Source organism: Melozone crissalis, unplaced genomic scaffold, assembly GCF_028551555.1.
Source record: "Melozone crissalis strain CALT ecotype California unplaced genomic scaffold, PUWL_Pcris_2 ptg000027l_1, whole genome shotgun sequence".
NCBI lineage: Eukaryota > Metazoa > Chordata > Aves > Passeriformes > Passerellidae > Melozone > Melozone crissalis.
This window is the reverse complement of record NW_026535805.1, coordinates 16,051,704-16,078,765: the sequence shown is the minus strand read 5'-3', so window position 1 is coordinate 16,078,765 and position 27,062 is coordinate 16,051,704. Positions and strand designations below refer to the sequence as shown.

The 27,062-nt window shown below is 38.3% G+C and overlaps 1 protein-coding gene across 2 annotated transcripts in view; it reads left to right on the top strand.

Annotated features, from left to right (window-relative positions):
• Positions 1-1,879: 1,879 nt before the first annotated feature.
• Positions 1,880-27,062, top strand: part of SMYD3 (SET and MYND domain containing 3) — a 378,725-nt gene continuing 353,542 nt past the window's right edge. For both annotated transcript variants that reach the window (XM_054279939.1, XM_054279937.1), the window contains exon 1: positions 1,880-2,049. In XM_054279939.1, coding sequence (XP_054135914.1) covers positions 1,886-2,049 — 164 coding nt within the window. In that variant the 5' untranslated portion in view covers positions 1,880-1,885. The remainder of the gene's footprint in view (positions 2,050-27,062) is intronic.

Genomic DNA, 27,062 nt, shown 5'->3' with positions numbered 1-27,062 from the left:
GTCCCTTTCTTCAGGTATCTGTACTTCAGATCTTCCTAGAGTAGCTGGGCTCTTCAAGGTTGTGATTTTCATTTTGTTTGTGTCAGTGAGACAGAAGACTGGCATTCCCTCAGATGTGTTTTTTGTACTTTGCAAGGTTTTTTTGTGTTACTGGACATATAAGTGAGAAAACCTGCCAAGAAAAAAAAAGAGAAAATAATGAAAATTACATCTGGTATTGTATATTTATATTAGCTCTTCAGTGAGTGCACTTTTTGCAGTTCATGGGTAGGCCTTTAGGTTCATGCTTTTTGTTTGACCATTCTTAAATTTATCCACTAATAGAGGCAGATGTTAACTTCTCTTATTACTGGGCTTATTTTTGGTACAGGTTTTGGGTGATGCGTGCTTAGGAATTACAACGGTATAGACAGGAAAATGCAGAACATTTAATAAGTGAAGATGTACAGGCCAAATATAGACCTAATTGCCTAATATTTTAATAACTGCTAAGGTTAATTCTAGAGAAACTCACAATATCACTGTAATTTAACACATTTCAAAAATTTGCTAGAAGAGCTAAAGATAAGCATAGTAACATGCATAATGATTTCACTAGCAGCTAGATTGCTGTCAGTTCTTTTGGTAATGAATTACATCATTGCAGCATTAAGCAAATGTGAAAGATCTACTTTTTGTGAGAATCCTCTGGCTTTAGGTGCCTTGGTTCTTCCTAATAGCAGTGTTTTAGATATGCATATTGCCATTCCTCTTTACCTTGTTGCAACTTGGATGAAAACAAAAGCAGACTGAAATAATAGTTACTGAGACCAAAACAGAGTGGTTTTAGCATAGCTGCTTGGCAGAACTCTTTGGTTTATGTCTCAGTGTTGACAGCACGAACCAAGACTCCTTTCCAAAACACAAGCCCTACCTCCCTCTACAGGCGTGATAAGGAAAACCAGACAAAGTCGATCTGCAGTTTAGCACATTTAGCCTGCATCATGAGTGTAATCTCGTAAATGAATGAAAGTTATGCAGACTCATACAGAAAGCATTTATTTCACAGGCTTTGTGCACCAACATTTCAGATTAATATTCTTATTTAATTCTGCAAGTTTTGCTTTTTCTGTTGTCATTTATCTGGTCTCTTTAACTCATGGTTCTGACAAAAAGAAATCTGGTGCATGGGGCGCATTCTCAGTGAGACACACCAGAGCACAGGTGCAGCTACTGGCCCAATCTGTATTCACATCACAGTGAGATCCAGAAATACATCCAGATGCCAGCTCACAAATATAATGTCCTTTTTGGGAATGTTTTTTGACTGAATCATTATCATATCCCTTTCTTTGTAAACCAAACTGTTTAATATTTTGGGTGTAAATATCTAAAGTGAGGGTGCCTGGAGGATGGAGCTGGGTTGTGCTCAGTGGGGCCAAGCAATAGGACAGGAAGCAAGGGGCAGAAACTGATGCACAGAAGTTCCACCCGAACATGAAGAAAAGCTCCATGTGCAGGTGACTGAGCAGTGGAGCAGACAGTTCAGAGAGACTGTAGAGTTCCCCTGATTGGAAATAGACAAGATCCCTCTGGACGCATTCCTGTGCAAGGCGCTCTGGGATGGAACTGCTCAAGCAGGGAGGTTCCGCCAGATGACGCACTGTAGACCCTAGCCCACCCTGCGATTCTGTGATAAGCATTACTAGCTGCCCCTTCAGGCAAAGGGCTGCCCTGCGCCTGTCGGTGCGCCTGTGCTGGCCCACACGGGTATGCCGCAATACCGGCTCCTGCCCACCGCGGGGCCGCCCTTGCCCTGATTTAAGATGGCGCCGGCCGCGCCCGGTCACGTGCCGGCGGGCGGGGCGGCCGCGCTCTCCTCTCCGGTGGCGGCGCGCGTGGCAGGATGGAGCCGGCGGCGCTGGAGAGGTTCCACAGCCCGGGCAAGGGCAGCGGCCTCCGCTCCCGCCGCAGCGTGCGGCCCGGAGAGCTGCTCTACCGCGACGTGCCCTTCGCCTACGTGCTCAGCAAGCAGCAGCTGGGCAGCGTGTGCGAGCGCTGCCTGCGCAGGTACCGGCGAGAACGCGCCGCTCGCAGCCAGCGCCGCCCCTTCCGCCGGGGCGGGGCCGCGCCGTGCTGTGCTGTGCCCGCGGGCCGGGAGTGCGCGCCCGCAGAACAGCCGGCTGTGCCTGGCGGGGCGGGATGGGAAGGGAAGGGGTGTGTGCTCCAGAGAGGAGCCGGCTCTGCCTGGCGGGGCGGGAAGGAAGGGGTGCGTGCTCCGGAGCGAGGAGCCGCCTCTGTCGAGTCTCGCGGCTATTTGCTGCCAGGGCTGAGGTGCGGGGCTTGCCGCTGTTTTTAACTGGGGGATTTTTTTTTTTTTAAAGCGGCTTTTTTGAGGATGTCGCCTCCTCCCGGGCGCTGCTGTTCTGGGGAGGTTTCCCGGGCTGTCGGTGCGGTGCCGCCGCTCCATGCTGTGTTCCCGCTGGGCCGGCGGTGCCGGGAGGGTCCGGGCTCCGCTCGGGGCCGAGGGGAGCTGGGCCCGCAGAGCTGAGGCGGCCCCGGCCCCCCTGAGCTCCGTGTCCCCGGGGCTGGTGTATCCCGATAAAGGGCACGTGGCTTGGAGACGTGCCGTAAATAAATGGCTGCCTTCCTCCCGCTTGTCAGTTTCCGCAAGTGGAAACTGACAAACACATGGTAACTTTCTGTGTTTGTTTAGAAGGAAACGAACAGAAGAGAATTTTAAACTAGAGCGGTTTCCCAGCAAGCTGGGTTGTGGCAGAGCTGTTAAAGGAATATCTGTGTATTAGTACCTGAAATATACTGCTAGATGAACCAAACCCCTGTGTAATTGCTTGCCAAGACATGAGGAGGAGAGACGGTAAAATCCGATACTGCTAACTTTTCTTTTTTAGGTTTTTGCTTTCATTCGATTTTTTTTCTTTTTTTGACCGGGGGAAGAGGGTTATTTTGAAAATATTTGAAGTTTTGTTTGTAGAAACAGTCCAGGTGATTGGCTTCATGTCCTTTACAGGCATGAGAATATGGGTCTCACTTAATCAAAGGAAAAAATTGACAATCTTCTCCAGGTGATGCTTGTATCTTGCATCTTCAGCATATTGGAAAAAAAAACCCCAACCAAACCAAAAACCCAACAAAAACCTGTTCAAAAAAAAAGCCCCAAAACACCAAGCTCAAAAGATTTTTAGCTATTATGTTTGTGAAGTCTGACTTGTGACATCAGAGCCCTTCGGGGTGGTGATTAAACATTTTCTGCTTGAAGTTGAGAGGCTGCAGACTTCAGAGGGCAGGCTGAGTGCAGCAACAGGTGGAATAAAAGTGAATCTGAGGTGTTGGAATGTAGATGTGTAACCAGCCATGTTTTGTTGGGAGAAATAATGGTATTACTAGCTTGTATCACAAGAGGTTATTAATTTGTGGCTTTGGTTTTTTTTTCCCCCTATATTAATGATAGCAGTTATATTAAAAAAGGTAAATCAGGAAGTAAAAAATATATTTCCACCACTCTGTCTTCATTTGCAAAATGTGCTGTGGCTAGACAGAGTTTATAGATCAAGACTGTCCAAGCTGACATTTGTTTAATTAAAGGATATCTATACATAAATACAGAGAATTTTTTTTTCTGAATGTGTAGAAATTAGGCAATTTGTAAAGTACTGCTGAACTGTGATGTGAAATACAACTGTTTCATCAGTCTGGTTTTGATCTGGTTGAATCTGGTGTGGTCTTTTTTCAAAGTGAGATATCAGAAAAACCTTACTGTTCTCTTCCAGGAATATAGATAAAAGTCACGTTGTCCACTACTGTTCCTGTTTTTCACTGATCTTTAGGTGGCAGTACAGGAACATGAATTAAAAAAAAGTCCAGTTCTTAACGTTGATTTAGTGTTTTTAGCAATCCTTTTATAGATGCAATTAATGTTTGAGGCTTTACACTGATGTGTAATTCTGTACTTTTGTCTCTGTTTGTAGTAGTGATTATTGTTTGATGCAGTTTTAGGCTGTATGAGAAGTGCTGGATGAGCCAGAAGATAAGTAGGGAAGTGCAGAGTATTTTCCTTCTGGGCTGCCTGCTGTGAGGCAGCGTGGTCTTGCCAGGATTTGGGGTCACAGGCTTGTGACAGTGCTGACTTACTCTGTGACCTGGGCCAAGTTCCTACAGCAAGGGTCTGATGTACCAAAGCAGGGTAAGGTTGGCTGTTGGGGGCAGTTTGCTGCTCTGTTGTAGAAAGGAAAGCTCAGATAGTGCAGTAGTTCTGCTTAGTCTTGCCTCAATTAAAGTGAATGTTATTGTGGATTTAAAGTGCTGAAGTATTTATATCCAAGAACATACATATATATACACACACACACGTATACACATATATATATATATATATACTTAGTGCATCTAATAGTAATCTAATAGTAGAAAGATTGAGCCCTTCCTTGTTTTACTGGGCTGTTAGTACTGTTTTTATAGTGACAATAAATTTTTTAGTCATTGTTTTTAGGTCTGTCGTATGTAGTGCAGATGGCAGATTTTTGTCACTGTGTCCCCTTTTGTGATTTCTTACTTCAAATGGAACCGTGTGTTTTCTAATGAAGAGGTTCATGTTGGTTTTCTTTATACAAGGCTGGGCTGAAATGCTCTGCTGTAGATGATTTAATATGCTAGTGTAGCTGTTTGAACAGTATTCTGTTAGAAATTATAAAAAATACTGCCCTGAAATAAGATACATAATAAAGATTTGCTCTGAAATACAAGTTTTGATAGAGTGGTGGCAGTGTGTATTTCTATGGAACCAGTGTCTTAGTAAAACATGATGTTTTGCATGATGGTACATCTTTTGGAAGAGTATTTGTAGTGTGACAAAATTTGAATGGCCAGCATATTTTTCCAGCAATTTCCTGGGGAATGCAACAGAAAAGATTTTTTTTTTTCCTCTTACTAATTAAAAGTTTTCTTTATTGGTTCTTCCATGCTTTAAAACCTCTTTAATGTTGGTCTGACTCTCAGATTTTGAATTGAAGATATGCCCAGCTTTTTATAGATGGGGTATCAAAATTAAGTGAAAGTCAGTGATATCTTTAGTGTTTGTTTGCTTTTCACAAAACATTTCTGTGATGCCTTGTAGTTAGATGAATCCACTGCAAGAATATTGAATTCTTAGTTGATACTTAGGAGCAAGCAAACAAACTTTATAGAACCTGAGTCTCAGAAAAAGTAGGGGAAAAGAGCACCACCCTATTTCAAAGTGCTTTAACATTTATACCTTCGAGGGAAATGAATATATGAAAATAAGTAATGAGTAACATTATGTATAGACTATGAAATAAAAGGCATTAGTGTTTCTTGTTTGGGTAAGGTCAGAGGTTCAGACTCTGGAAGTGGGTTAAGGGGAAGTATGAATGTGTTTTTGAATGACTATAAGTTTTTTAAACGTACTTAAAAAGGGGGAAAAAAAAAGCTAGGGGTGGTGATAAGCTAGATGAGACTGCAAACATTATTGCAGAATGAGAAATATAACCAAGCTGAATAGTAAAGTGATTACAGTACACTAAACACAGGACAGCAATTGTCTGCTCCTTCCTTGATTTCACCTGATTTAAAAAAAGCCAAATGGAAACACCTCTACATTCAGTCCTTGTCTTCAGCATTGACACACTCTTAATTTGGCTGCTTTGTTATTATTATTCCTACTAATACAGTCACTGCTACTATGACAACATTGAGTTATTTCATCACCATGAAAATTGGCATACCATTGTTGAAGTGTGGAGTGTCAAAGTTATTGGCAGCCTGAAGGTACAAAAGTACCATTAAGTTTTAACCATGGTATGGAACTCTTTAAGTGGAGAGAAGCAGGATTTGACTCAGAGAGTGACCGGGGGGTGGTTGTGATTGTGTGATCCATCCTCCCACTGTGTGGCTTAGACTTGTGTGGTTCTGCCTGAGAGCTGATTGTTAGCTGTTCAAGTGTACCCCTTTCACACTGCAGCAGGGAGATCAAGAGAGGAGAGGAGCTCATTATTTTGGCTTTCCAGCAATGGTAGTTTCTCCATGAAGGTTCTCTCATTCACCAATAGCTAAGATGCTTCCTTAAGCCCCAAACAGGGAGTCTCTTTCAGCACAGCCCCTGAGTTCTGCTGCTTCCAGCTTTGCTGGGTGATTAGGTGCAAGCTGATGGATGCTCTTTTTTATGTGATGTTTAGCATATGTGTGACTTTGAGTAATGCACAAGGCTGTAAAAGCTACACTGCCTCTGTGTTTATACCTGAAAATTACTTCTGTTGCTGGTTAATACAGAAATAGATTTGAATTAGCCTAAACTTCTTGAAAACACCCTGTTTTGTTGCTCTAGGTGTTCTTGTATACATATATTTTGTTCTACAGGGATTCTAGAGTGTGGAAAATGAATACTTGATGATGCATTCTTTGACTTTTAACTTTTTATCAGTTGTCATCAAATGAAGATAGTAAAGTGTTATAGTTCTTTAAATATAAAACAATATCCAAATGTCGATGTTTTACAGTTTGCTTGTATAAAAAGATGTTTTGGGTTTTTCCTTCCTGTAGAATATTGTATTTCCATGGTTGTTTATAGAATGGAACAATGTTTTAAAATTCCTTAAAGATATGTAAGAATATAATTCTTAGACTTATTATATAAATGAATAAAGTTGGTCAGCATGGCTTGGTGCCAAGTCAATAAGGTTTTTAAAATGTGAGATATATGATGTATTTGGTGTCTCTTCAGTGCCAGTCAAAATTCTAGACAGAGTTCCAGTAGTTTTCACGGTGCATAACTTCTTATGGAGTAGAGGAATATAAAAAAATATTATTAATCACATTGTAAGTATTAGGAGCCATTATGTTTTTGTGCTTCCAGGATAGGATAATCCTGGGAATAATGTGGTATAATTTGATGGAGCACCCTGACAGTTAGGGGTGAAATTGCAGCGCTGACTCTTGAAATACCTGAAATGTGAACTAAGAGCAAAGCATGTGAAACAAATTATATGTGAGACAGAAGCTATACAAAGTATCATAATTTCAGGTTCTGTGTGCATTTGTGAGAATGTTTCCCAAGACCTGAGAAATTGAACACCACCACCAGTAACATTTCTCTCTGTAGCTGGATGATTGCCTGAAAAAAGGCAGCATTTTCCTTAGAAGACATTCTCCCTTCCCCATCTCAACTTAGTCCCGTATTGTTGAAGCAACTTTATGAAGAGCAGTATAGAAATGTTTTTTGTTCTGCCCTCATGCCAGCTGGAGCCATAGAAGTGGCTTTCAGGCTGCTGTCCTGTGCTGCCAGAAAGTCTTCTGTGAGAGAAAGTGAAGACATGGACTGTGCTTTCCTTCAGTGTCCTGTCCAGAGAAGGTCTGGAGCAGAAATTATGTCCATCTCCCATTCCTTCTCTTTGGAGTCAGGTTGTAGTAGGGGGAAGATGGAAGCTCTGGCATTCAGGATAGCAATCCTAAGTTGTTGTCCTGGCCCGCCTGTTGGTTTGGTTTACTTCCCTCACAGCACTCCTTCTAGTGTGTCAGGAGTTTTAGTGGACCAGGAGTTTGGTGTGTTACTGTTAGCAATATCCCTTGGTAGGTGCTTTTGGCCGACTGTTTATTTATCCTGGAGGCTTGTTTTGAGAATGTAATTCAGGTTCTGTTAGCTGTAAACCCTTCTTTTCATTGCATAGTATTTTGGCCTTCAATTGGTACCTCCCCCCTCTGGGGTTGCTGTAGGTAATACATGGGTCACTGCTAATCTCCTTCCCTTCCTCCCCTGCCTTGTGGTCTTGAGACTGTTGTTCATGTCTGCTGCTGCCAACCTGGCTCTGCTCCTGTTAATAACAGGAGAAACAGAAAAGGGAGAGGCATTGTTAAAAATAAATTCTCCCAGGTCAAGAGTTTTTATTGCCATGCCTGTCATTCATGGAAAATGAAAATTTTAGACATGCTTTAAAGGGCCCTAAAGCTATTACTGTGTTGGGATCTTATGTATACAATTTTCATACTTATACTGCTGTTTAATTTGAAAAGTATGGTATCAAAATTGTTGTCCTGTCAAGCTGTGACTGACCATTTAAGTTGTAGCATTCTTGTGGATTTTACTCAATTTAGGTTTTGCTGTGTATCTGCAATGCACACCTGATACTGTATTTCTGTTCTGCATGGTGCAGTCCCTAATATTAAAGTTTTAAAATATTAATATGCTCTGCATAAATACTCTTTGCTTGTGGTTATTGATAAAATGATGAAAATAAGTTCGTGGATTGGATTGTCTTTAGTATGCATTTCCTTAGGTTGAACTCTAATTGTGCAAGTACAAAATTATAATCAGCACTAGAAGGGAAAACATGAGTGATTAAAATATGGTAATCTCTAGGTAATGTAACAACACAATTTCTTCCAGATATTTCCCAAAGTTTTTAATTATGTGAAAATTGCTCAAAGTTTTGTACTGCATTAGGAATTTATTGTTTAAATTCTTTAAGAACTGTTACTGATATCTTGCACGTAAGTATTGGAATTCATGAATTGTTAGTGGTTGCTTCCACTAAGTGTCCTCAAAAGCCACTCTGTGCTTTTGCCTGTATGGTGTATGGAATGATGCTGTTTTCCCTTGAGGAATCTTGTCTTCAGAAACAGTTGCGACATCTGTTTTGAGTTTTCCTAAATTAGATGGGTGAGGCTGATAGAATTTTCTGCATGTCTCTCCGCCCCAGCCGTTCATGGTTTGAAGTGGGTTATGGATCTGCTTGACAACTTACCTGATGTGCTGGCTAGGAGCTGCTGGAAAGGCTCCCCCGAGTCCTTGCTCTCCTTCCTGCTTGCCCCTTCTGCTTCTCATTTGGCACTTTGCTGCTCATGTGGCCTATGATACACTGGTGCAGAGAAATGAACTGGCAGAAAACATACTCTACCGAAATAGAAAAGTGTTAGTGCCCTTGAATCAGCTTATTGCTGAGGAAATAGAGCTGAAGTGGCGGTTGAACAGGGGACAAGGTCTGATGGTCAGGGCTGTGCAGGCTGGTAGCAGCTGGCCTTCAGTCTGCTGTAGCTAAAGATGAAACTCCAAGAAGGACGGTTAGAAGAATTTCTCAGCTCTTATGGATGTCTTTAGGACAAGTAGGGCTTTCAGATGTGCAGGATTGACTGGCTTGTTAGTGTTGAGGGCAATGTTTTCTGCCTTGTAATCCAGCCTAGTCCTGGACCGTGATACCCCACCCTCATTTCTTTACCAAGGCATGTTTCAATCATGTAGTCAGTCTGTGTATTTCTTATAAGGTAGGAAACATAATTTTGGCTTCACTCAGGGCAGGCTTGCCCTGGCTGTTCATGTAGTGTTTGTGTGCTGCCTGTGTCATCTGGTTTAAGCATTCAAAGCAAAAAAGCCAGCAAGTGTGTTGATCACTACTTACGAGGGTGTGATTAGGAGTGGTTATGATCTCAGAATCACAGAAGATGTAGAAGTGCAGAAAAGGAGTAAAAGATCATCACTAAATAAAAAGAGGAAGTAAAATCAGTCTTACAAACTGTAAACCTCTTCTTACAATTCACCCAAATATGACTCTTTTATACAATCTAATTCAAATGTCCAATTGAACTGCTTGGAGTGTGCACTGGTGACCTGAAAAGACAACCTCTTTGGTGATGACATTCTTGGTAATGGGAAGGAGCATGATAGAATAGGGAGAAAGAAGTTGAGATGTTTAGTGAAGAATGGTCCTCAGGGAGGAGGGATTTGTCTCAGGAAATACTGAGTGTGAAATAAACTGTCTGTGTTTCTCAGGGTAAAATACTTATTCAGTGTATTTTGTGCTTCTTGTGCAGAAACTTCTTTTTAGTTATTGGTCAAGAGCTTGAAAGCAGCTCACTTTAACATAAAGGTTCAAACTGGAGTGCTGTCTTGGTGGAGGATTTATTGTTTGTTTGTGTTTTTGTGGCGTTTGTTTTTATTTTCCCTTTCATTCCCTGTTAAGTACTCCTCCCTGGTAAGATAAACTATGACCCTTTTCTTCTTTTTGTGGGTTGATGGCTGTTTTCCATCACAGAAGTAGAGCCTGCTACTCCTTCTGAGATAAGTGGCGTACCAAGGAAGACTTGCTGTGTATAAAAGTATGTCTCAAATTTTATCTCCTCCATTTCTATGTACCTTGTGTGTGAGAAATAAATTCCACCTTGCAGATCATTGTGTTTGAAATCTTTATTGAATATTGGATGGGATGAGAAAGTTTATGCCAGGCTAGTACACTACACTTTAATTTCATTTGCAAAAAAGTTAAGATTTTTTTTGATCAAACTCTGGATACACATATTTTAAGAATTGAGTGAATGTTGCTGTGGGTTTGTACTTTGTGTAGCTAGCTTTGATTGCTGTGGTATATTGACTCCAAGTCCTCCAGCTGTTGAAAGTATCTTAGTCCAGATTTCTGAAAAAGCAAAAACAGATTGAAAGATTTAAAAGAAAAAAGGAAGTGGGAGAGAAAACCACTTCAGAGATTTATGGTCATAAGCATCTATGTTGGTTTAGCAAATGAGACTGGCTATTCAGCTATTTATGAATTTTATCCACTTGTCATATTAAAACAGTCATAGTAGTTGATATTCCTGCACAACAGATGGAATAGCTATGGAAACAATTTCTTGAAACACTATGAAACTCAGTATGTGATGATTGATTTATCTGAAGCCTTTGCCCCAGGAGAAAGAGGCTATGCAGTAATCCACACAAGATATGTATAGTATCAGGTGTAAAACAGATACAGCAATGAAATGTATTTTATCACCAGTAAGATCCTTTACAGTATTATGTTGGCTCTTCTGTTTGTTTGTTTGTTTTAATTTTGGTTTTCTTCCACAAAATAAGCACATCATACTTAGGTAAGTATTTCGTACTATAGAATATCCTTTTCTGTGGCTAAGAAAGTAGATGAATTGTGCTGATGAGCACTAAAAAAAGAGGGACAGGTATAAAAATAGCAGAAAAGTTATAGAGGTTCTTAGTTAGCAACCCAGTGCCGAAAGAAGTTAATCTTGCCACTTCCAGTGGATATCTAGTATTTTATTAGACATGTAGTCAGTCTGTGTACTTCTTATATGTGGGTTTTGCTGCCAATTAATACCCTTTGCTGCTTTGGCAGTAATTTTGATTGAATCGCACTGACTGTTTTATGTGATTACTGCTTTATTCTGTGTTCTCATATGTCAAAACTACTTAAATTCAGTTTTAAATGAAATTCTGTAAGGGGTACAAACTTGCTGAGCATTGTATGCAAAATAATAAGACCCATCTAAAGACTTTGTGAAAATTTGACATGGGGCTGTTTTACTGGGTTCATGTTTCTATTGAAAAGTGTACTGACAGGAGAATCCTGTTACATGTATATAAAATATGACACAGGTTGGAGTCATTAGTGCTGAGTTAATGCCCCTTATGGAATTTAGGATAAAAAATAAGCGAATGTGTGGAATTTGGTATGTGTGTGCCAAATTATATATTCAACTAATTTTTCATTGATTAGGAAGCTACTGGAGTTTTCAAGATTTTATTTTGGTGGTGTTTGTGGTTTTTTTTGGTATTTCAGGAAGCATTTATCATTCTCTGGTGCTGTTCACTGCATTTTTAGAAATTCCCTTTGCAATAATACATGTCACATTACTTGTCACAACCCACTTGCAAGGACTGGTTGTCATTTTTCTCCTTTCTTCTACATGGACATTGGATACAGCTTAGGAGAGGAGAGTCAATAAAATAAAAAAATGGCTGTGCTCACCTCTTTTGTTAAATGTCTTGCTCATGTATAAAACTAAAGATACTGTCAGCTGATGTGTATATTTTAATGCATGTATGAGGAGCGCAACATATGAAGGATAACCTTGCAGTTCAGATACAGAATTGGAGGATTAGAGACTTTCTTTTGTTGGTTAAATTTAAGATCTTTCCTAGATTACCTGTTTGAGAGAGGTTTGAGGTTTATTGCAGTCACCACTGTATTTAGAAGTTGTTGATAGAGTGTCAAATAAAATTATTTAAATTATATGTTTCTATATCACCTTAACGACAATATTTGGCCTTAACCCACTTGAAGAATCTTAAAAGTGATTATAGGCAGCTGAAAGCATATCTGCTATAAATTTAATAGTGCCACTAGGAAACAGTCCAACACCAACAGGTTTATGTGTATACTTGGAATTAACATGGCTTTTTAAAATTGGTAAAATACATCCTAATTGTGCCAGAGCTGAAAGCTTTGCCATGCAAAACTTTATGGCCCGTGCAATTTGCTGGATGTTATGATTGTTCCTTTCAGTTTCAAAAGCTGTGAAACTTGCTTGTCCTTGGCAAAAAGAAAGTTTTTGTGTGGAAAAAAAAAATGCTGCTTAACTGATACCATAGATGGAACAGTAGAGGCCAGTGGAATGTGAATTACAACAGACTAAAGAAAATGTCAGTGTGAGAAATTGTTTACTTGAAATGGACTCAGGAGACATAACCTGGAGAGCTGCTCATAGCAGAAGAGATATTAACTATTTCTGGGGAAAACTGATCATAAGGGAAGAACACAACAGTTTTTTAAAGTAGTTGTCTGCTATGAATGATATTCTAGTATAAATCAATTACTGCAACAGAGAAAAAAATTAGCAGATGGAAGCTGAAGTTAATCTATTTATGGCATGAAAAGCTTAACAATCTATTTATGGCATGAAAAATGCTTTTTGATTTTTATGTAAAAATCTCAGAGATTTAGAAAGGTGAGACCTGAAGTCCTAGTTTTCCCTGGAAAGTTACATGGATATGACTCTTTGTGTGACTCATGGGAACATTTTTTTAAATGACAAGGAAAATACAGGACTGGGAAGAGGTTGATAATTTCTGTACAAGATCTCAATTTCCAAAAGTTGAAAAACATCTTATGGAGAGGGTAAAAATGGTTTAAATAGACATTTTTTTTTTAATTTAAAAGATCTCTATGAACTTGGCAAACTGGTGTGGAGGGAGCTGGATTTAGAGCTAGGCAGTAGAAGGTTGTCCTTTATTTGGTCAGGAGGGCTGTGAGATGAAAGCCTCAGTGCAAGGCATGTGGCTGGAGAGCCTGGGGCTGTTTTCATCCTGCCATTGGGGTGGTTATGCTGCCTGGTGGCAGAAAAGCACATCAGGTCTATCATGGTCTGTACCAATTAATGTGGATGTTACCTGCAGTTCTGAATATCCTGTTTCAAAGTTGGTGTTAGCCTCTTATCTCGTCTTGAGTCTCAGGGGGAGTTGAATTATTAAAGGACGTATTTTGTCTTTGAACAAGTAGCTCTCAGCAATGTCAGTGTTTGGTGTGCACAGAATACAGTGATGTTTGGCTTTTTTTGTGGGGAGCTGACACAGGGCTCTGGTCACTGCTGCAGCTTTCCTTCCCCTAATCTGCTTTGAGGCAGATGAAATAATTTACAGAACACCCAAGCGCGTTAGAAATTACTGTGGAGCCAAAGATCTTGTCCTTAGAGATTGCCTTGGAAGTTGTGACTTTGGGAATACGTGTGTTCAGAACCACTGCGCTGTAGACTTATTAATTTTTAATTTTCATATCTTCTTTTTAACCTCCCCCCATGGAGTCTTGCAGGCTGTATCTGTCTGTACCCATACTATTTTATGACCCTTGTAGTTAGGGTTACTTGTGAAGCACGTATTTGGTACTTGTTCATATAGGCCTTAATATTAAAATTAATTTCCCCTAGAAAGTACTTTACTAATAGCTGTTTGATATTAATTGAAAGACTATACTTACTTTTCTGCTTATAACACATAAGGATTCAGAATCAGTTTTATAAATGCATTTGTTGGAACATCTCCATGTCGATCCATTCTACCGCTTGAAGGTAACGGCATTTTTAAATATTCATTTTATTTTCCCAGTACAAAGTCACCTGCACTGTGTGTTTGCCTCCCTTTTGTTGTAAATTCTTTGAGGCATGAAATAGCTTGCCAGTTGTCTCCTATGCTCAGAAGTTAATGAATGGTTATCAGTTTATTGCAGATAATAACTTAGCTACAAACTGTAATGCATGCTTAAGCGCATTGTTTAGAATTTTTGCCTTAAGACAATGTTTAATCAGTGGTTGTAGGTTTAAGAATGTCATTCCAGGCTGTGCATTCTCCCAGGACTACACAGCAGAAACCTTCTCCTCCCCTGCCATCCTGCCCCATTCTGCAAGCAAAAGTTCTCTCAGCTTTGAAATGCCTCCAATTTTACCACAAACTTGTAGCAAAACAGGTGTTTTGTATTTACCTCGTGGTGAGTCCTTAGTATTCATTCTTACGGGTGAAAATTAATGTCCTCCAGTTTTTCCTAGGCTTGTACCTACAAAATAAAGTCTGCCCTTGACATGTGTATCTCCTGTTTACTGCTGTTGGGGATGTGAGCTCACAATAAGGAAGAATAAAATCTCTGTGGGCTCACCCCTGCAGTTATCTTCTATTAGAATAAAGACAGAAAAAATGTTTAAATTTTGTTCAGCTTTTTGACTCCTAGAATTGGTAATTTCCAAAAGTGCTTTTTTTTGTTTGGGTGTGTTTTCTTTTTATGCATATGTATCATTCTTAAGCAATAAAAAAAAATCTGAATTACTTTTAATTAGGAGAATTATGTTCTCCTAAACCCACCTCATAGTGGAAATAAATAAAAAATTATGTTTGAACAGTCTTAAAAAAATTTAGGTTTTAATTTGGCGAAGTTATTTTCCAACAAATTTTAGATTAAATTAATTTCAAAAATCCATTCATTTCTTCTTCTTGATTTTTATTTTAAAGTTACTGATGTTATATTTAGCAAATAAATATGGTGTGCGTTTGAGGAAATAAATTTCTACTAAAGCAGTGCAGTTACTGCTGGCACTCTGTGCAAGGTGATGTGGTGGTAGGCCATCAAATTGACCTGTTATTTAATGAAATTTACCACAAAGCTTTGTACAGTGTTGGCTTCAATATCAGGCTTTTGGGTGAACCCGTCAAATACAAGTTACATCTGTTTCTATTTTTAAGATGTCATGGCAGTTACTGGAAAAATATTAAAAACATTTGGACTCTCTTCTTGCTTTGTACTAGTTTTTCATCTTTTGCATAATTGTGTTGACAGAGCCTCATTGACAGAAAATCGACCCTGAAATGTGCACAGCATAAACACTGTGTGTTGATGTGGCTGTAGTTCCTGTAGAACTGTCCATGAGGAGGGATGCTTTGCCATTATTCAGTCTTGTTCCTTGGCCTGTTTCAGCAGTGACTTGGAAGCAAATGTCCCTTCTCCTTGCACTGAAAGACGAAACTGCTGAATTATGCCGGGGGACGTCAGTGCAGCTGCTGCCCTTGTGCATTGCTTTAAACGCCCCAAGTGATATTTAGGTTGTGTGTGATGGTGCTGCTGGGTGTGGGGTTTGGGTGCTCCACGTTGCTTTTACATTACCTGCTCCAAGCAGAGCCCTGTCTTCAGGAGCTGTGCTTTCCGTTCACCCCTTGAATTCAGCTGTTGGGGTTTCACCCATGACCAAGGCCCTCTGTGCCTTGTTTTTTTTTTTTGGGGCCTCCACAGCCAAAATGTTTCCAAAGGGAGGGCAAATGTGTCCTGGTTTGTTGTGTAAACTAAGTTGTATCACAATAAGATGAAGAATTTTTCCAGGATGTTGTGCAGAGAAGCCATTTCTGGTGAACACAGGTAGCAGCAGCCCAGGGAATGAACCTTCAAGAGGATTAATACAGTTTGAAGAAGTGAATAGATATGTTTGGGACTTTTAAAATATGCCTGGAGAAAGTCTAATTTACAATAACCTTAATTGTAGGAAAAAACCTTAAGCCTAAACCAACAAATATCCAGAATTATATTGCTTTTCTGTGTTGTGCAAAAGCACTATTCTGTTTTGCTTTTTTTTGACCTAATTGACAATTTTAAGTTGCATTTGACTAACATTGTTCCTAAACTCACTTTAAATACTTAACACTAAAAAAGCTAATTTGTCTAAAAAGTCTTAGTAGTGTGATTAGGTTTTTTAATTGCATGCTCAGTTTCACTGAAAAGATGATCATTAAAAAAATTGTTGCCAGACACAGAAACAGTGTTTAACTAGGCTGTAAGACTTAGGCAACTCCATCTTTCTTGACAGATGTTGAATTTCTCTGTGGAGATAAGTTTAAAATTTAAATAAAGGAGAAATCACCCACTTGCAAAATGGCCAACAGCTAGAAAAGCAAGAGAAATTCACCAAAATTTAACTGCAGCTTCATGATACTTAGGTTTTGTTTTCTAGATAGCCAAAGTACTCTTGTGTGTCTCCAACAGAATAGGAGCTGGTGTTCTTCAACACTAATTTTGGTTGATACCTTCCACGTGCTTCGGCTAATCTGAAATTTGAAATTATGCTATATTTTAAAGATATTTTTGCAGTTAAAATCAGATTTCTCAGCAAGAATTAGATTTGTAACTTTCTATTCTCAGTGAACACAAGCTCTGACCTTAGGAGGTGTTTAGGTGTCCGCTCCTGCTGAAGGGATAGACATTGACATAAGGTACAGGAGATGGGTTATCTTATAGGACTGAGCCATTTCACTTCATTTCGGACCTAATCAGTATTTGAACTCTAGTTTCAGGAAATGAATGCTTACTTTTGCCATTTCATTTCTGTAAGATGCTGCAATGAATTGGAAAATTATACTTCAAAAATACATGAGAACTTGGAACATCTGTTACAGTACTAGTGAAATGTGCATTTCAAATGCCTGGCACAAGAAAAAGAAATCCTTTAGATCTCTATATATTTTGGAGTTGCTTTTTTTTATTTAACCCCTTCAACATTTTTCTTTTCCCTCTTAAATTCTTCTCTTATTTGCAGAAGACCTAAATGTAAGCCTCCAGCATTTTTCAGAACTGTAGGATCTTTAAATAATTAATTTGCTAAAGTTACTGCCGATTAAAACTTGGACTGTGGATTTGGATTTTGCTTAGAATTTGAATTTTAAAGCCTGATTTATGTACAGGAAGATTTCTTTGTTAGGGTTTTTTCCCTTCTGCCTTTGTAAACTCTTCTGTATAACATTTTTGATACAAAAATGTGGATCCCTTTTGCTATCAAAAGATATTAGAATGTTTCTCTGAATGTTGACATGTTAAATGTCCTAATGCTGAGAAAAGATGATGTATGTATTCGGATGTGCCCTTTTTTTTTTTTTTTTCATTTCTAACAGCAATAGAAGATTTTGATAAATTGTCTATGTTACTACCCATAGTGACAAAGTTAACTATTGATAGCAGTTGTCCTTAAGTATCTGTGTTCCTTCCTCATGGTTGATCCCATGCTATGACACTGCATGGCTGACATTGTTCTGGAGATTAGTTGTGCAGAATTACTCAAAAAACTCAACCCCCTGGGAAAGGAGAAGAACTTTCAAAACAGAAAGATAAGAAGGGTTCCAATCACATTGATCAGATAAGATGGGGTCAGTTCCTTGTGTTCAGACACACTGGCTTTAATCTGCAGGTTCTCCCCCACATGTAGATGTACTCTCAATGCTCAATGGTTATCTGTCTGGTGAATGAGGAAACATGGTCAACATTGAAATGAAAAATTATTTTCCAATGATAGATCTGTTTTATTGGGAACTGTTTAGCAGAATGTGAACAATGACTATGAGTCTCTCTGTGACTAGCAGATGCTCAGTTGTTGGGGTCTTAAAACAGGAACCTCTTATGCTGAAGTGTTTAAAACTGCTGTAGATACTAACTATCATCTAAGGCTCTGTACCTAGCTGAGAAATAATTATTTCTTTGGTCTGGCTATTGATGATTGATGCATTTGTTGAATGCTCTGCCAGCTAAGAGATGAATTTGCTAACGAGAAACAAAATGACTTCAAAGAACTGGAATTATGAAGAATTGGTTGTGCTCTGAAAAAACTGTGCAGATTCTACTTGAAACCCCTTCTGCTTTGGGATATATGAGATAGGATATAAAATCTACATATTCTGTTGCTGTATGAAATAAGTAAAAATTGTGGATTTTATTAAGCAAAAATTAGGTGGTATTACAGTCTTTCGTGTTCAGTTGCAACAGACTGTGTACAAAATCTCTATATATCAGCTGTGGTTGCTATGAATAACTGAGTATGTTTCCCATCATTTGTCTCTATGTGATCATTTTAGTGATTACAGAATTTTCTGTGAAATGGTTTTGGGGGCTCAGAATTAATTTAAAGCTTACAGAGTAGAGTGGAACAGTTATGTGATCATGTGACTTACTTGTGTGAGGAAAGATTGATTTGGTACAAAAAGACTTCACCAGCTGTTTTTCTTTCTGCTCACAGATCTCTTATATGTGTATGGATTTTAAGGGAGTTGAATGTTGCAGGAGTTCTGTCTTACCTTCTGCCAGAGTCGATTCAGCGCCAGTTGTAGTTAAAATATGTTCTTTTTTCAAGGTTGTCATATATTCTTTAAAAAAAAAATGAGTATGCCATAGAGAAGGACAGAACTTTTATTTAGTTTTAACTTTGCAATTCAGAACTATTTTCCTTAGACTAGTTTGCATCATGAAAGAACATGATGTGTTCTTCAGCTGTTCTGTGGTAACAAGTAGCATCCTACTCTGTGAAAAACCAAATGATTAAAAAAAGGTAACAATTCTGGTGGAGGATATCTGTTGTTAACTAGTAAATTATAAGGGGGGGAAGTATTTTTCAGCTGTAATTGGTTACATTCTGGAAGTGTAGGAGAACCTAGGTTAAAATAATGCAAAACCAATCACATTTGTGAGCAAAATGAGACATGTTTTTAAAAGACAATGTGCTTGGCATCTTAAAGAAAGGTTTGTGGGATGCAGGAGTCCACAGAAGAGTAAGCTCAAAAACTGAAAGCCTAGCGGAACCAAATGAGGCTGCTGTTCCCTCTGCAGAGGATAGTTGAACTTGTGTTTTGATTATTGAGAACGGACCAATTTTAGTAAGCAATGGAATATTACCTCTTCTGGAGCTGTCATAATGAGCTCTCTTACATGATGCCTAGTGGCACCCCAGATTACATGCTATTTAAAAAAACCCCAAAACCTAACATGAAATAGAACCAAAAATGCAGAATACATTATTGCCTCCTGCTGTACTAAGCATCCTTCAATTTCCTGTGTCCTTTAAGGATGTGCCTTAAAGATGCACAAACCTCTCTCCCTACCCCACTAATATCGTTATTGGAAGTAGCAGGACTGCAGTGTACCCTTCATCCCTGTGCCATTCCACTATGCTGTGTTATTTCAGGATTGACAGAGGAAATCTTATTCTGCTGCTTGTCTTTCAGAACAGTGTGAACACTGCATCTGTCTTGGCTCACTGCACTGATTTCCAGTTGCCTGTAATTGCATCCAGAAATGTTTGTGAACTAGAGCTGTTGATGAAGTAAAGGTAGACTCTGCATACCAAACCTTCCCCTCTGCAGCCTGTCTGGAGTATCCAGAAACAATAGGAAATTTCAGCTGGCCTTCAAGACTAACACTGGGACAAATGTGTTGCTGTAGATTGTGCAGGAATGACACACAGGAAATGGTTGCAGGGAGGTCTAAGAAGCCCTGTTTTGTTGGAACCAAGTGGAGCTGAAGAACTGGGTATATGCATCATGGCTAGGGCTTTGCAGCCTGGCAGTACCTGGTGGCCCAAGGGCAGGGTAAGATTGATGGCTCACTCATTCTATTGCCCATTCCCATCCAGTGCAATGTGGTTAAAAGCCTCAAGCTTTAAGCCTCTCTTATCCAGAAACTTTGTCTTGATAATACTAAAAAAGAAACAGAGCAAACCATGCTTTGTTTCTTCTTAATTAGTACATGAACATTGGAGTTTACTTCCTTTAGATGTTGGATCAGGGCTTCATCACATGCAAATTGTCCTGGGTCTGTTTGTTAAATTGTCTTTATTTTACAACTTCCTTAGCTGTTTCTGATGTTGCATGGATCCCATTTTCCCAAGAGTTATTTATGAATTTTTTGGTAGTTCATGCATGTCTGATTTTAGATACTAGAATTATTATCTAAGCTGATGCTATGGTTGTCCTCTCCTACAGACCAATCCAAATCAATGACAATACATGCAAATTTATTCAAAGATTATGGGGACCTCTCCAAGATGTGTTAATAGCTACAAGTCATCTGTATTCGTAGTCCATCACATGCAGTGTGTCTACTGATCTGAATGATGGGAATGGTCCCATTAGAGGAGACAATTTTGTTTCTTCAAAACCCTGTGAGCAGTGAACTCTTTTTCTTGTGTAACTGTAATGAATGAATAAGGGCTTCCTCAGGAGAAACCAGCAGGGTATTGCTTTATTAAGGTCAGCAGTGAGGCTGTGCTGTTCACTGGGTGCCAGCAGTATGGCACTTCACCTGGCTTTTGGGTGCTCAGAAGGGCACAGAATAGTGAGAATTATCTGGACTATGGTTTCCAGTTACTCTTTGGTATGGGGTTTATGTGAGATACAATAAAAAGTAAAGGTTGAGTTTCAAACTCTGTTACCTTTGAGTTCTGTGTTTGTTAGAAGTCTACTTCTGAGCAAAACCAGTAACTTTCAAATGTGTACAAATAGATTAGTGCATTTTCATATTTGTTCAAAATTCAGAATGTTTTGGAAACTGATGAAAACAACTGGTAGAAATAAACTTTAGCTCTATACCTAAGTTATGGATCTTGAGCCTGGAAACTGGATTAGTTTGGTTCCAAAACACAAAATGGTTTAGTAGTTTTGCTAGAATAAAACTCAGATTTCAACTAGTGTAGACTGACCTAAATAGTGTTCTATGCTAAGAATAGCATTTCTTTTAAAGCCCTAATTAGTCTTTTGTTGCTGTTAGGAACTTTGCTTCTAACTGCTAAATTGTAGGGTTTCCATCCCTTGGATGCCCAGTTATTTGTCAGGTGCTCACACAGTGATGCAGCCTCTGTGGTGCTAATCACCAGCTTGGGTATCGGTGGCCCTTACAGCACTGTGTGGTGGCTGACAAGGTTTGGAGACCCACAAGGAGTTCCTAGTTTATAAAGGGCAGCTTCAGTTTGCCAGAGACAACTTTGTATCCAAATATTAGAATTTCTTTTGTTGTGCAAATGATATTTCAAACACAGTACTGCCTTTAAAAAACAGACTTGAGACTGTGAAAGGTCATCTGCAATTACAAAATAACGACATTTTCAAGAGTGTACTTATAATAGTAGGAAAAGAAAAAAAGGTAATTCTGTTTCAAGTTAAGTACATTAATCCTGGGTAATATATTTAGTCTTGGGCAATAAATTTATTCAGATTAAGTATTCTTCTTAATTCCTTTCATTAAGAAAGCTGTCTTTGTGAGAACATAATGACTGACTTTGATGTGGTCATTCTTCCACTGAAGCAGGACTTTTTTTCCTTAAAAACCCGATTTAAACTTGTAATCAGTCTTTAGAGTATGGAAAGTGCAATAGTGACTATAAATGAGAAATTTTGACAGACTTTTTAGGCATCCCACAACTGCTGCTATGACTGTGTTAGCCCTTCCAAGTAAATGCATAAAATTCCAAGATTCATAGTCAGTCTGAAGTATTTATATATTCTTTTAAAGATTGTAATGTTTGTCATATGCAAACAAACATTGTAGTTTTTGTCATATGGCTTTAGTGTATTTTTAGGAGGTGTATTTTATTTTTTCTTTGAGGAAAGTAGTAAATTTTGCATGGATATTAAATACTTTGTGTGGCAGAGGCTTGTTAGCAGTATATTTTATAAGTGCAATTAATAAATATTCTCTATGAGGCAAATTTAAAATAAGAATCAAAGTTGTACTTTTTGTAGTTTTTAATTTATGGCAGATATCTGTTGCAGGTATTTTTAAAAGAATGATCGATTGATGATACTTAAAAGAATTTGAAGATATGCAAATACACAAGTTTTTTTCCTACTGTTACTGTTTTGATCTTACTCCCAGTTGGTCTCAGTAACAGTACCTTACATGAATTGAAATTCATGCCAGTGTGGGGGCTTTAATAAATACTTCCTTACTTAGGGCCTTCATGCTTTTATTTAGACTTTGAAAGGTTTCTTTCCCTAGATATTTTTCTTGTTGGAATATGGCTTGTTTTGTTAAGTTTATAGAGGGAAATACAATGACATCATGTTAAGGTGGATTCCATCAGGCTCAGGGTGGGCTGAGCCCCTCTGCTCAGGGTTTTGCAGGGCTATTAGATACAGAGTTTGAAGTAGCTGAGATGGAGCATTAAGCAGAGAAGTTTCCCTGAGGGATGTGTGTGCTTTATTTTGAGTGGGGTGGCACAGCGCAGCACGCTGGCCAACAGTGTAATGGACCGTGTGTGCTGCAATTTGCTGGGATGGAGGGGCGAGATGTGAGAGCATGCACAGATCACCTTTCTTGACAGAGAGCAAGAGTCAAGGAGTTTGTTGTGCAAAAAAGTATCTCAAGAAGAGCACTTTATATGTAACTGAGTGGTTACCAGCTGTTCTGGTCACGTGCAAGATATTTTTTGGCATTTAACCGCCTGTGCACCACTGGAGAAAGACAAAATGTTGAATTCTTTGGAGGGGTAGGCTCATGGTCATACAGGTACTGCACATTTTGGCTACAAAACTGTAAGATTTGTTCTTAAAGAAAAACTTGCTGTGAATATGTGGCTTTCTGACAACCAGTATGTATTCATCTGAATTTAACTTCTCCTGTCTTTAGTCCAAATTTTAGATCAATTTGATTTACACAGACATATTCTGGATTCATGAAACCACAGTGAAACAAGCCTGATTGAGAGATGCATCTTGATTTTTAGTGGTCAGGATTATGGCGATAAAAGTAGTTACATGGTTAATGAGCTGTGTGAATTTTCCTGTAATCTCAGGGAGATAATGGTTGCTCTCTGGTTAAAATGACAATGTAGCTAATATATTTAATGGAAGGATTTATCCATTTAAAACAAACCAGCAGAGAGGTTCTTCTGTCAGGATAGTGAAGTCGGCCTATGCAAGGCTCTGTTCTCAGTATCAGTTCTGCTGTATTTGCAGGTTTTCTAATTGCTGCATTGGAGGTACATAATTCCTGTGGTTGGAACTGTTCAAATCCTTCCCTTCACTTTCTTCATTGGCTGCTTAACTCTTCTGGAGTTTCTATGTTGGTATCTAGTTCAAGTGTTTAAAGTACTCTATCTTTGCATGGCTTCAAATTGCTTCCAAAGTGCATTTAAACTAGTGGTGGTTAAATGTTTTTGGTGGTGGTGTAGTCTGCTTATCTCTTGCATTTTGTGTTATGCTGCTCTTCTGTTTTCCATATGTGTAAACATTCCTGAGAATGGTCCCTTCCTAACTTCTATAACCTTCATCATAACCTCCTGGAATTTTACTATGGTTATGTTCATTTTCTGATTTTCATGAAACTGATAGCTGATGTGTTTCTTGCTTTCATTGTCCTGTGTATTAGAGTATGGTATTTGGCTAATTCAATTTATCTGCTTTTCTTCTGTAAGTATGTACTTCTCATCATTTGATAGTTATTTTTAAAAGATTTCCTTAGGACTTTCATAATGATGAGAACAACTTCTATACTTAAAGTTGCTTGGATCCTTTTTTGTAGGATAATTTAAACTGTAGAAAATCAGGAGTAAAATTAAAATAATGAAAAAGAAATACATAAAGTTTTGTTAGTACATTTGTTGTACCAGTGTTCCATGTTATGAAGATTTTAGAGTGTTGGTCAATTTTAATGTATTAAAAATATAAGCTGAGATGAGGAGTTGAGCAGTGCTAAATATTTATAGCAGAGGAAAGTCAGTAACTTTAGGAAAATGAAGGATTAAGAGCTCCTTGTTTGAGGTTTCCAAGTCTATTAAAAAGGGTTAATGTGGATATTTAAACTTGCTAATAAATAGCATATGCTTTCTCAAGAAATTGTTCAATTTTGCTCCTACTAGGAACTTTTGAAATCTGTAAGACTAATACTTCTTGCTGTAAGTAAACTTTGGAGCAGTTACATTTGCATGCTCTATAAGTTATAATTTCTTTTTGGTGAATTATGGTACTTTTTGAAAGACCAATATTTAGACAAAATTATTTTTCATTTTCCCTCCCCTTTGTTCCTGAAGCTTTTCCAGTTTTGAAAGTAAAGATTTAAAATATAATTTAAAAAAATTGTCATACAAAATGGGATGCAGTTGACTTTTTTAAACAACTATCTTGTAACCTCGTCTAGTTTATATTCTACTGACTAAAACAAAATGCTTATACATGAATCAGTCTCTGTGCTCTTGATTATTGTGGGCAGTGATGCAGGGACCAATTCTAATAGAATTTGCAGGGAAGAAGTCAATTGAGTTTCGACAGGGGTCACGTAGGATCCATAAACTCCCACGGGGCAGTTATCAAAGATGTAACTGTATGCAATGGAGCATAACAGAGCTAATGCCTTTTACTTACTGATTCTTGATTGAACAATTAGTTTGACAGTGGTCACCATGCACTTTGCCCTTATTAGATAGGTTTGATAGTACAAACAATCTTACAAGACATTTATAAGCTTCAAGGTGATTTTAAGTTCACAGGTAATTCTCTCAAAGCTGTGCTTAGGTATGAATTATCAGAGATTTTACTTTTGCCTTCTTGGGTTTAACTCATACTCAATGTGTTTTTTCTTGATACCATCACTGCTTTATAAAACTCAAAAATTATGGATTTGCCAAGTCCCATTTTAAATCTTTGTTTTAATTGGTTAGTTGGGCTGGTGCCACATGGTCCCTAGAAAAAGGAGAATGAATAAACTTACTGTACATATTGATGTGAGTGTGTGTTTGTTTTTGAAAAAAAATTACCTATGACTGACTAATTTTTGTTAAATAGAGGAAAAAAGAAATTCAGGTTATAATTAACAGGTATATCCCTTAATATCTCTTGTTTTTTTTTAAATGGTTAAAAATAATTGGCTAATTTTTTGGGGGGCATTGCCTTAGCTATTTATGCCTGCAATAATGTTTACTAATTGTACTACTTTTGTGGTGAGTACATTACTATAGTAATAATCCTTATGGCAAAAATAGCATATTACAGATAGATAGCTTTTGTTCTGTACAGTATAAATCTTGTTGAACTTGTTCACTCTAAATTTACAAGTGGTGTAATAATGTGTCATCTCATTCAGTGTTTGTGTTTTGAACCAGTATTGTATTGTCTGTCTCATGTCCAGATAGGGAAACAGGCAGGAAAATCAGAAGTTGTGCACCATTTTAAATGGAAACTTTAACAGATTGCTTTTTAAATTGGTTTATAGCTTCTACATATATAAAGTATTTCTGGCCAAGTGTGGTTAGATGGTAAATATTTGAGAGCTTTCAGTATGCACATATGTTGCAATATTGAATATTAAAAAGTATTCAGTGAAACAAAGTAACTTTAGTCAGATCCACATCTGGATATATGTTCAAATAATCATTTTCCTACTTTTTGGAGGTGGAATGTAATTATTTTGATACAGTTCTTACACAGCAGCTGAGTTCTTAATTTAGATGCATTCAAAACTCAGTTTAATTGCAAATCATTCCTGTCTTCTACAAAATAGTCAAGTTATCAACATTTTTTCTTCTGACAGAAGTATGGGCTTTATCACCTGCAGCTGTTGACTGATCATCAGCTTCTGTGAAATCGAAATCTACATATACATTTGAAGAAAACAGTACTTAAAAAAAAAGAATACCAAAGTGAAACCACCATAATATACTAGGGATTTTGAAGACATGATTTTTTTTCCCCCAAATTTTAAGGTAAGAGTGGCAGAGTGTCTGAAAAATTAGAGAAGGTGTAGTGTACCAGTGTGTGAAATTAATTCTTATCTATTATTGCAGCTTTGTCTGTTATAGGGGACATTTTTGGCTCCTGAGTCATTGTAAATCATTGGATGCAAATGGAATAATGTGGAAATAGCAGTGATATGTGCAACAATTCTCTGTCCTTGTGATCTTAAATTCATTGCCTTTATTTATTTTTTTCTTAGTAATCATCTTGCTGCTAGATTAAGGGTATCTTTGAGAACTCTTGCATTCAACCCTCCATGCATAAGCAGTAAATACCCAGTTTTCTCTTCTGCTTGAGCAAGGAAATTTTACTGTGGAGTAATTCTTGTTGTCATTGATAGTAAATGGTTGAATGCAGACCCAGAATCTATGCTAATAAGGTAATCTGTTTCCATTTGCAATAGAATTTTATTATTCATTCTTTGTAAACCATTTAGGAAGGAGTATGGGCTACCATTGATTAGTCTGTAATTAGTGCTCACAGGCAGTATGGTTGGAGCTGTGTTGGAGGGGAAAATTTCTCAGTTTTTAAAAACTGCATGACTTGTGTAGAGGAACTAAAGTGCAGACTCCAAAGTGTATGAAATTGCTATGTTTATCATCTACCTAAATGCTACTGTGAGTTCTGCTTTATGTGCAACTGTTCCTCAAAGTGAGGCAGGAGTATCATGCATTATGTTCGTAACAGATTGAACATGAGGCAATTATCATTAAGCCATTTGATGGTAAAGCTTATTCCCCAAATCAGGAAGCTAGATGCAGGTATTCCACAACAGATTGGGAAAAGGCTTTTCAAAATGACCACATACACTGCAGATGCACAGTAGAGCATCTGTGCAAGCTTCAGGCAGCCATTTATATACATTAGTGAGAGCATCAGTCCTTGTGTGACTCCGGTGGGGCATGCAAACACTGCTCAACTGTTATTTTGCTGAAAGATTTTCTTGCCAAATTTTATTGAAGTACATCATGGGGTAACATACAAATGGAGCTGAGATGAAATGGCTACAAAGCCTATCTGAGAGTCTGCCTTGCTGTTCTGACTTGTGTTTATTCTAGAGTTGGTCTTCCATTAAGTATCAAACCTTCACAGTTCAGCTACATTTGTCTTTCTTTAAAGCAGCTCCCTGTGTAGCACTAAATTTAGTCAAGCCTACTAATGTGTAATCCCAGTGCCACTGACAGGGCTTGGTGATACTGTTGGTGTTTGAGCTCATTGAAGCCTCCAGCACATAAGAGGCTTTTGTGGCAGCAATGACTGG